Here is a 10,740-nt window from a genome sequence, read left to right as displayed (position 1 = left end):
ACTACTCAGCTCTGTAATTGCCCCACCCGTGCAGACATTGAGAATAACGCCTCTAGGGGCACACTGTGTCTCAATTTAACTTTACTTATGTGTGGAGATCTGAATTTCATATACTGCTCTCATGTCATGAAACAGTCTCCTTCTGATTTTTTCCAACCATTTACAAGTGTAAAAACCATTCTTAGTGTTCAGGCTGTACAAAGGAGGGCAACTGTGGTCTGTGGGCTATCAACTGGCAAATCTTGGTATCCAAAAATAAAGACATGGAGAGATGCATGGATGCATTCAGAAAGTCAAACAGTCTACTAGGGAAACACTTCAGAAGCTTAGTTTATAATAGTCTGCCATAAAACAGAATTTTGTTGATCTTGAAACACATCTAAATGATTTATATTTTCTTTATACAAAAAAACCTATTTAAATAGCAAGATTACCAGCCACGTACACCTAAGGTGGCGGGTTCGAGTCCCCAGCCCGGGCCCGCCAAACAACAATGACGGCTGCAACCAAAAAATAGCCAGGCGTTGTGGCGGGCGCCTGTGGTCCCAGCTACGTGGGAGGCGGAGGCAGGAGACTCGCTTGAGCCCAGGAGATGGAGGTTGCTGTGAGCTGTAATGCCACGGCACTCTGCCCAGGGGGACAGCTTGAGGCTCTGTCTCAAAAAAAATAAAAAAAAATAAAAATAAATAGCAAGATTAAAAACTGTAAGTGAATTGTACATAGTATGAGGGAGATGGTTGAATAAATGATTACTTTGATTATTTTTGAAATATTCAAAAATATAATTATTTTGAATTCTGGATAAAATTATTTTAGCTTATCAATAGGTGGTAAGCTAAACATTCTGAATATTTCACAATTTGAAGCGTATACATTCATACTTTCATTTCTGAAACATGAATCATTTCAAAATGCATTGGAATGTTTTCTTAATGTCTGTAGTACAAGAAAAAGGTAAATATAATTTACATATAAATACATACAAAAATGTCAATTAAAATATCATGGCTTGCCACTCTAATACCTAAACTATTTTACCAAAGCATTATTTATTTTTTTTTTTTTTGAGACGGAGCCTCAAGCTGTCCCCCTGGGTAGAGTGCAATGGCATCACAGCTCACAGCAACCTCCAACTCCTGGGCTCAAGCGAGTCTCCTGCCTCTGCCTCCCAAGTAGCTGGGACCACAGGCGCCCGCCACAACGCCCGGCTATTTTTTGGTTGCAGCCGTCATTGTTGTTTTGGTGGGTCCGGGCTGGGGATTCGAACCCGCCACCTTAGGTGTACGTGGCTGGCTCCTTAGCCGGTTGAGCTATAGGCGCCGAGCCTACCAAAGCATTATTAAACACAGTGTGCAAACACGTCTATGGCTTTAATCTATTTTCCTTTAACTGCAAATCATTTGGAGATAAAAAGCACTTAAATAAAATGTCAAGCTGCACTTAATGAACTCTTAATGTCTCATAACTGAAGTTTTAAATGGTAGTTTGTATCCAGTTTTAATTTTAAAATGTACATATCACATAAGTCCTATATTCTTTTCAATGGTGTGTATTTATTAATGACAGAAAAACTGATTTTTTAAATCTCTGAAACAAACTTTTTTACTAACATGGAATCAAAAATATAGATAAGTTAGTTGATATCATAGAGTTTCTAGCAACAATAAATTAAAACATAAAGAGAAAATGTTAAAACCACCTTTAATGTTTCCAGGACAGTAAGATCATCAATTTAAAAGCACTAAATTCTGGATATAGAGAAAGCTGAAAATATTTCCTTTTTATTAAAAAGCATGATATAATCCTTCAAAATATCCTTTGTGATGTATGATTACATCTGAAGAAACCACCCATCTAGTTAAAAAATAATGCAGTTTCACTAAAACGTGAATTTGAAGCTTTTTGAATAATTGTAGAGTGGTTTTTATAAAAATAAAGCAATTTTCCTTAGGAAAAAAAAATTCTGCCAATTGAAATACATACCCTTATTTTGAAAGAAAAAAGATGTTTTCTCTGAAAATGATGAAGTTCAGTCCCTGGCTATGTGAACATTCATTGATTTATAAATAAAACTGAACTGCTGTGCTCCTAGAACCCAGTTCTATGTACTAGCACAGTCTAAGATAGCATCTGGAAATTGTTATCAAAATGGTAAGCTTCAAAGCCAGCTTCGGTGAGCAAAATCGGCCTTGCTGAATCATGTCCACCACTATAAACACATTTGTCCAGAGGAGCTGTTTAGTAATGGTGTCTGCGGTACTATAATATTACCTAGGGTTTTCTTTTTCCAACCATATATTCATAAATGTTTGAATTTATATTTAAACTTTATATCATTTAATGGTGGTAAAATGCCCAACCCTGCACGAGACTGGTCCAGAGGGGGACATTTAACGTGGCTCTCCACAAGCTCCAGTTCAAAATAGGAAAGCATTAGAATCAAAAATTGCTTGATTTCATAGACAGCAAATAATCTTCCAGGACATATTGTAGCTCCCGATCCAAAGGGCATGTAGTAATACTTTAACTTGAGTCCATTACTATAAAAGGTAGTTTTTGTCTTCCCATTTTCATCAAGGTATCGGTCATATTTAAAAGTCTGCAATAAAACGCAAAGAAAACAAGCCTGTAAGCTGGTTTTAAAGAAATGTATCTCCTGGAAGTTTCAAAGAATAATTTTCTTCTTTAATTTATTCTATTAGTAATTTAGCAAATACTCTACATTGAAACAGAAATGCATCAGGAAAAAGAGCTTAATGAGAACTGATGGAAGAGAAAAACTTTACGACACTGGGTATCCTGCCTGGGTGTTTAGTTCCTCTGCCAGGCAGAACGGCAGAACTAGAATAAAAGGTTGCATCAGAGCTAGAAGAAACAACACATTAGCCTCCACTTCCCTGGACTTGGATGTAATTAAGGGGATAATCTTTATGGCTACACTGATCAAATCAATGTTGTAGTTACAAATTTCCTCTTTATTTAGATTTGGGTAGCTATCACAAAGATACTGAACTTTGATGAGCAGTCACTTACCAAAGGATCTGGGTAGATGTCAGGATCTAAGTGCATTAACTGCGGATAAAGAGCTATGATGTCATCTTTTCGAATGTTATAGGAACCATCCTCAATGCTCAAGATGAAATCCTCCTTAGCTGTCCGGATGTTCAAGGAGGCACTGGAAAGCCTCAGAGATTCCTTGATGATACTATCTAAATATTTAAAAGAAAAGAAGGAATGAAAGAAAAGAGAAAAGAACACATCAGGTTTTGAAGGCCCCAGAAGTATATGAGTCTGAAATACTTCTGGCAGCCCTTAACACATAGATGAACAGACTTCAGGAGCCTCAGATAAAAATTTCCCAAACTTTTTCTCCGTTACTGCTATGCTATTATCAATTCAATTGTGTCTCACTGTGTTTTCAGACCTGATCATCTGAGTTAATAATGATCTTCTGATAAATATATAATCTTCTTGGTCATTAATGGGAAATCGATTTCTAACATTTTATGGAAAAAATAATCTTATTTTTCTGTGACATTAAACATCACATAATATTGGAAAAATCAATAACTCATTTGTATGTGAATTCAAAGTTTATCACTTTTGAGATTTAGCATACTGATAAGACTTTTATATAGCTATATTTTTCCAGGCATTAAATATGTCTTCAGTATTTCACAAGCATCAGTTTTCACCCATCCAATACCTGAAGTTGGGTGGTAGTGCTGCCTGGTAAACATGCAAAGGGGCACAGAATGGCTGGAAGCCACAGATCTCCTGGGAGGTGCAGCCTTAGCCTTTCACTGTCAGGCCCTCAGCACGTGGCTGGGTATTAAATCACAGAATGTTAAACCTTCATTTTATAAATAAGAAAAGGAAGGCCCCCAACAGAGAAGTGACAAGTCAGAGGTCTCCCAGGACAGGCCTGGTATGGAATTTAAGCTTCTTGCCCCCCCCCGCCCTTCTTTGAAGACACACTGCCCCTAAAAGTACATATAAGTTTCATTCCTTTTTACAAAATAACAGAAACAAATGAACAAAAGATCCTGCTAGAAATGTATTGTACTTTCATGTTTTGATAAAATACAGAAAAGCAAAACAGAAAAATCAAACAGCTTTTGATCCCTCACTCAAATCCTGCAGCTAATTGTGACTGCTTGATATTTTTCCTCCTTTGTTTTACAAAACATAAACAGCAGGCTTCCATTAACCCTAAGTTAGTGGTAAGAGGAATATGGAGACTAGAGAGCAGTCCAGGTGGTGGCTGCCAGGGCAGGCTCAAGATCTCACATTAACGCTACAGTTGGTTTCACTATTCAGTCCCCAGGGGTGTCAGTTTCCTCACTTGGTATATAAAAATAGTAACGGTCTTAAGTCATAGGATTGTTGTGAGGATTCAATGAGACAACACTAATGAAATGCTTAGCTCAGTGCCTAGAACTCAGTTAAGTACATAATATAGTCTGTTGACTGTTACTGTTGGTGGTAGGACTCAGCAAGGACACCCACCTAGCACTGGCAGGTCATTCAGTTGCATTTGATTCAAACAAATAGGCTTCCCTTGGAGGCTAATTTTTTGACCAGCCTTCTCTAATGTTCTGTTCACTTCTTCAGTCGCTGCTTTCATTGCTTCAGGGTTCCTATTGAAAGTTGAAAGAAAAGAACTTATTTTCCCATATCCTGAGATCTGCAAACATGTAGTGGCTTTCCTTGTTGTTTAAGGTAGAGGGAAAGGAACATTCCCTCCCATTTGCTTTTACTTCGTTTGTAACTGGCCTATGTCCCTGGACAGTGGCAGGAACTGCTGCCTTAAAAGGGCTTTGCTACACGGGAGGGAAACTTTACCTAGATTTTTATAAATAAATTATTCAAATAAGATATGGACAAAGTAGTCTTACGTAAGCAAAGTAGAAAGAAAATGGCATCTAAGATAACAATTACAAAGTATTGACTGATGAAATTCCAAATTCACTCTTAAAGATCATATCATAATTTCAGGCAGAACAATAATCTTTCCATTTTTATTGTAATTTTGAATTGTGAAATGACGGCTACTTCATATGGGTGCACGGAACTTTATTAGAGCTTCAGTGCCATGGTTAGGGGGAATCTATGTTACATAGAGTAAATTTAGTCTCAGACATGTTTGATAAGTCCTCGCATGACTATCATAAAATATGATTATGATTATCTGTATGTTATTAAATTGATACACATACCCTTCCCGTAAATAAATGTATGTGCATTTAGTAGGGAGGAACTTTCTCAAGTAATAATTTTAGAAGATATTTAACATTTGTGGAAAAATAATAATGGACTTTATATGTGAAATTAAATTTTAATATATTTTTTATATAAAATCATCAGCCAGGGATGGAAATTCCCAATCCTATGGAATAGTAATTGTATGTTTACATGATATTAAACATCCAATTTAATTAGAATAATCCAATAAAACATTTTAGTTTCAAATTTCCAAAGACTAACACTTTGGAAAAAAATTATGCTATGTAAAATATATGTTGTGTACATTTGTTTTGTTACATGCAATTTTAAAATGCAAAGCCTATCTCAATCTCTTATCAATAATAATAGATTACAATTGATTCCTAGCTATTATAATTGGTCAAATAAATAGTAAGACAACAATTACTTAGCAAAAAAGCAAACTATGGATGCAGCAGTGAGTAAGATAAGGGCCCTGCTCTGTGGTGGCCCCTGAGGCATAAACAGTCAGTGTATTGCTGTGATTGTGCAGAGTGCGTTTGCAGGCCTCCGTCAGCATCCCTGGGACACTGTGGGGTTAAGAGCGAGGGCTCTGGGCCAGGTGGCTGGAACCCACCTGGCGCCTGCACATGGTGCGCTGAGGCTCGGAACGTCCCTTTCTCTGGGACTTTGTTTCTGCAAAGCATGCTAGCCAGTCACAGGTACTGATGTCTCTGTGAGGATGAATGGCTCATACACGTTAAACACAAGAGTAAGCGCTACATTCTTGATCAAGTAAGCGCTTTCTGTAGCACTTATAACTTAAAATGGTTGAATTTCTGCTTTCTACCTAAAGAAAGAAAGGAACGGGTAGGGTGCTAGTTACCTAATCATTTGAAATAAGCTCCAGAAAGTTGCAGGAATAGTGTTCGCCTGCGATGCCCAGAGGATGGCCAGGTGCGTCTTGCCCTTCTCCAGGTCGTTGAAGGTGGACAGGGTGTCGTTGAGGAGCATGCGCAGGCTGACCAGCTCGGACACGCGGTCCCGCTCCCGCAGCTTCTCGTGCTTCAAGCTGGTGGCCAGCTCCTCCCGGGCCCGGTGCGCCATCTGGAACAGGTGGATGGGGAGGCCGGCGACCAGGGCCGGAAACACCTTGTCAAACTGCTTGAAATTGTCGAGATTATTTAGCATGTGTGCTCTGGAGTCTTGCCTTGTAAGATCTCGGCCAAAGAGCGTCAAATACCCGGCTTCAAACATCACTCGGTAGCAGAAGGAATACATCCCTTCCGTCACCCAGGCAGCGAGCTGTGATTCAGAAGGGGCTGGAGGCCTCATGATAAGTTGGAGGTTTTCCATCATGGCTTCTGTGAGGGAATTCAGGGCGTCGCCTTGCAGGGTTCTGACAAACGTGTCGTTTATGTTCTCACTGGTGTGACCATCGCTCGGATCAATGCTTCTGTGCCCGAATGCCTGACAGCAAATAAAAGGTGTGAAAAAAAGAAGTTAAACCTAACCTCACACTAGTAAAAGACTGGAAAACAAATGAGATACTTTCACGATTCCCTACTTGTCAAGAAAGGGAAACTGGCCTTTCCACATACAATCTCTCTCTTTTTTTTTTTTTTGGCCAGGGCTGGGTTTGAACCTGCCACCTCCAGTATATTGGACCAGCACCCTACTCCTTGAGCCACAGGTGCCTCCCCCCACACACCACCTCTTAACATTTCACAAATAAATGGCCAAATCATACCTTTCTTTTAAACTAAGTTTAAATTCCACTTTTTTGGTGAGACCGCCCTGGACCACTCAGTGCGTCTACTTTTTATCTTATGCTGCTGCTTTTTTGCACACTGTCTGCACTTTAGCGAATCGATATTGTTTTAAGTCGTTAGTTCTCTTTTATATTCTTTGTAGATATTTTAACCAAACTTTAAGTTTAGTGGCAAAGACTGTGTCTAATATTTAAGAGGCTATGTCTAATTTATTTATGTTCCTAAGAATCTCCACAGAAGGATAATTCTCTTTAATACCTCTATCTTTAAATCTGAGTACATCAAAATTACTAAGTAGGCTGGTATGTTAAAAGGTAGGAACCGCACAGAGCACTGCATAAATGCAAAACTGGTTACCTTCGCAGAAGTAGTGAAATGAAATTTTTTCCAATCAAAATATTTTCCATGGCACAACACCTTATGGTATGACAAGGGATTTGTGATGAAGTGGACATATTTCCCCATCAGTCTGCAGGTAAAAACATGACCGTGTTTTCTCTGATTTGTTCTGAGGAACTCAAGAGGATTGGCACCAAATCGCAGAGCACAGCCCAGGTACGGAATCCACCCATTCTCTAGAGGTGGTTCACCCTTTCGCCTGTAAGACACAAATGTATGATATATATAGGCAAAATTGCACATTTGGCTTTTTATTCACATCAGGTTTTCAAATTTTTACTATGAACTTCAAACTTAAAAAACCTGCAGTTTATAGCATGGGTCTACTCTTCTACTTCAAAATGGATTATGTTGACCTAGTACTGTGATATGTGGGTAAAAATGAGCACTAAATCCGTCCGTTCATCCATCCCTGTGTACGTACATTCGACAAGCACTTACATACTATATCCCAGTCCCTTCTCCCAAAGATGGGAGTACAAGAGTCTTGCTCTCAGTGTATAAACAAAATTACATTTTAATGTATATATTTTATATTTTTTTCTAAGCATCATTTGCCTAAGTATCTCAAAATATTTGATCATTTTCTTTAAAGATATAGGACCCTAAATAATAGAGAAGAATGCAGAACTGAAATTCTCAAAATCCTAAAAGTTTAAAGATATTATTATTTCATAATGATAGCTGAAGAAAAGGAGAATCTCATTTGAGAAATTAACTTATTATAAAATGAAGGTGAGTGACATCAGCAGGATCAAAAGAATTCATTACTCTTTCATGTTATTTTAAAATGTCCTTATTAAATAATAGTGCACAAAGGAATTACTTTTATTTTCTTAGTTTGAAGATAAATGGTTTAATCAAAATCACAAACTATCGGGCCTAAATTAAAATACCTTAAAAGAAAAAGTGACTTGGAGAAGGTAAACTCCTAGAATCTACGTAGCTGAGGACCTGTTGGGGTTGTTGTCTCTGAGGGTGACATGGCAGGGAGTAGCTAGGTGCCCTCCCATCCAAATACTCTCTGAGCCAACCAGAAGTTAAGTAAACCATGGCTCTGGATGTGACTATATTTGTATTTCTTGTATTCTTGAACTAACTGTAAATCTAATCAAAGTGACATACAATTATCAGTTTCCAAATTCACCATAGTTGATTAACATTAAATGACAAGAATGATGATGCTTTCAATTCAGGCTTCCTGCTCTCGTCCAGGCTTAGTTAGGCTGAGTGAGCTGAAAGAGAATATTTAGTCAGAGTACCAATTTAGTTTATGTGATAGAAGAAACTCTTTCCACTGCAGATATCGACTTGTTACTTATATCATTACTAATTTGGGAGTCCTTTTTATATATGCACAGAAACACACACAGATCTTATGAAATTTTTCAGTTATGTATAACAATTGTAAACATTTATACATTACCATTTATATACATCAAATACATATACATGGAAAGGGGAAGCTGATATTATATAGTTTGTTAAAAAGATCTCCTTTTTAAAATTTAAATTTAAATTAAAAAATTAAGATAGAGAATGCTAATGTGCGTAAGTATAGAAAACCAAACCTGTTGTATCTACATAATGAAGGTAAAAGAACTCTAAATGAATGAGCTAAAAAGCAATTTAAAGATAAAATTTTCTTTACCTTCTTCTTATTCCAAGAATCAGCCATAAACAACAACACACTGCCACAACAATCCCCCAGATCAAAGACATGGTCATCATTTTGCAAATCTTGTGCAAAACTTCTGAGGAGAAGAATCTCTGATTTGAATAATGATGGCACTGACCAGAGATTCAGCTGGACTTTTATATATATATGACCCTGATCCACTAACTTGAACTCAAGTGACCAAAGCAAACAACTAGCCATTTGTTCATCTTATTAGAAAAAAAAAAGTGCTATTAACTGGCCTTGAACTAAGTCCACAGGTATCAGAAGAGGTTCCAAAACAATCAGAGACCTGCAATACTTGATAAGTTGGCAGTCTCTCAAACACATGTTGACTTAACATTCGGACCTGGGGACAACAGCTAATATTACAAGTTTGGTATGTGTATAAAAAGGACAAATAAACCTGTTTAAGAAAGACATATCTAATACAGGTGTAAAAAAATCATTTAAAAAAAAACAAGCATAAGTTATTCATCACACAACCAATTTAATATTTTTACCTTTGATGAAGGATGAATTTAAATGATTTGCCAGAGAGATATGATGATCAAATTCAGAAGAAAGAACTGAGTGAAACATTTCTGTCACTTCATGAAATGCTTTTATAAAATCATAGATATTTTACAATGTACAGTAACATGTTACTTCCCTAACATCCTCAGGAAAGAGTGTTCCATACATATTCATCTTCCAGGTAAAGATAGCTTATTCTGACCATCAAAATGTTATCTACTATTTTTTATAAATAAAACACATTTTTTAATTTTCTAGTTATTAAAGTAACACATTTCATTTCAAATAATTTAAGACTAACTGAAACATACCTTGGTAGAAAATGAATATGAATTCATAACTTATCCCCCCTGTTACTCCCCAACTCAGAGATAACCACTGTTAACCCTTTGCCATATACTCTTCCAAATTTTCTTTCTATGCAAACACAAGTATTAATTTGAGCATTTATTTATTTTTATTTTTATTTTTATTTTTTTGAGACAGAGCCTCAAGCTGTCCCCCTGGGTAGAGTGCCGTGGCATTACAGCTCACAGCAACCTCCAACTCCTGGGCTCAAGCGAGTCTCCTGCCTCCGCCTCCCAAGTAGCTGGGACCACAGGCGCCCGCCACAACGCCTGGCTATTTTTTGGTTGCAGCAGACATTGTTGTTTGGTGGGTCTTGGCTGGGGATTCGAACCCGCCACCTTAGGTGTACGTGGTTGGCGCCTTAGCCGGTTGAGCTATAGGCACCAAGCCAATTTGAGCATTTATTATGTGCCAAGAACTGCTTAAAGTTACTCTAGTTGTAAGCATTAACAAGCTAGGCTCCCTACTCTAATGGAGATTCAATTCTAGAGAGACAGATAATAAATTGTTATGAATAAAATAGGATAAGGAGAGCTCTTGAGGGCCAAGGGCTACCTCAGACATGGTGATGAAAGAAGGGCTCTCTGAAGAGGTGACACTGATGTCTGAATGACATCTGAAATCAGAAGGAAGAAGCTTCCAGCAAGAGAGAGCAGCTAGGGAAGGGCCCTGGGTCAGGGATGAACTTGGTGTCTAAGAACCGGAAAGAAATGAGTATCCTGTTGAAGCACAGTGAGGAGGGGAAAGTTGACTAGGACAAAAGACAGTGAGGTAGACAAATGCCAGTTCACATAGGGATGCTTAGGGGTACAGGAAGAGGAG

The 10,740-nt window shown here is 37.8% G+C and overlaps 1 protein-coding gene across 1 annotated transcript; it reads right to left on the bottom strand.

Annotated features, from left to right (window-relative positions):
* Window positions 1-1,961: 1,961 nt before the first annotated feature.
* On the bottom strand, window positions 1,962-9,224 carry LOC100948731 (cholesterol 7-alpha-monooxygenase). Its single transcript, XM_003793674.2, has 6 exons — window positions 9,028-9,224; window positions 7,335-7,575; window positions 6,092-6,675; window positions 4,510-4,640; window positions 3,034-3,209; window positions 1,962-2,599 (listed from the first exon to the last, which is right to left on the bottom strand). The coding sequence occupies exons 1-6, from the start codon at window positions 9,105-9,107 to the stop codon at window positions 2,300-2,302; spliced, it is 1,512 nt and encodes a 503-aa protein (XP_003793722.1). The 5' UTR covers window positions 9,108-9,224; the 3' UTR covers window positions 1,962-2,299.
* Window positions 9,225-10,740: the final 1,516 nt, after the last annotated feature.

The sequence above is a fragment of the Otolemur garnettii genome, unplaced genomic scaffold, assembly GCF_000181295.1.
Source record: "Otolemur garnettii isolate 467f Iridium unplaced genomic scaffold, OtoGar3 scaffold00071, whole genome shotgun sequence".
In the NCBI taxonomy this organism is placed as follows: domain Eukaryota; kingdom Metazoa; phylum Chordata; class Mammalia; order Primates; family Galagidae; genus Otolemur; species Otolemur garnettii.
This window is presented reverse-complemented; position numbering and strand designations above follow the sequence as displayed.

Excerpts from the sequence above, each read along its gene's own strand:
- LOC100948731 (XM_003793674.2), bottom strand. The coding sequence starts at position 9,107 with ATGATGACCATGTCTTTGATCTGGGGGATTGTTGTGGCAGTGTGTTGT. Across the intron at positions 4,641-6,091 it reads AGCTTATTTCAAATGATTAG|GAACCCTGAAGCAATGAAAG; the intron begins GTAACTAGCACC and ends AACTTTCAATAG. Across the intron at positions 2,600-3,033 it reads ACATCTACCCAGATCCTTTG|ACTTTTAAATATGACCGATA; the intron begins GTAAGTGACTGC and ends GTTTTATTGCAG.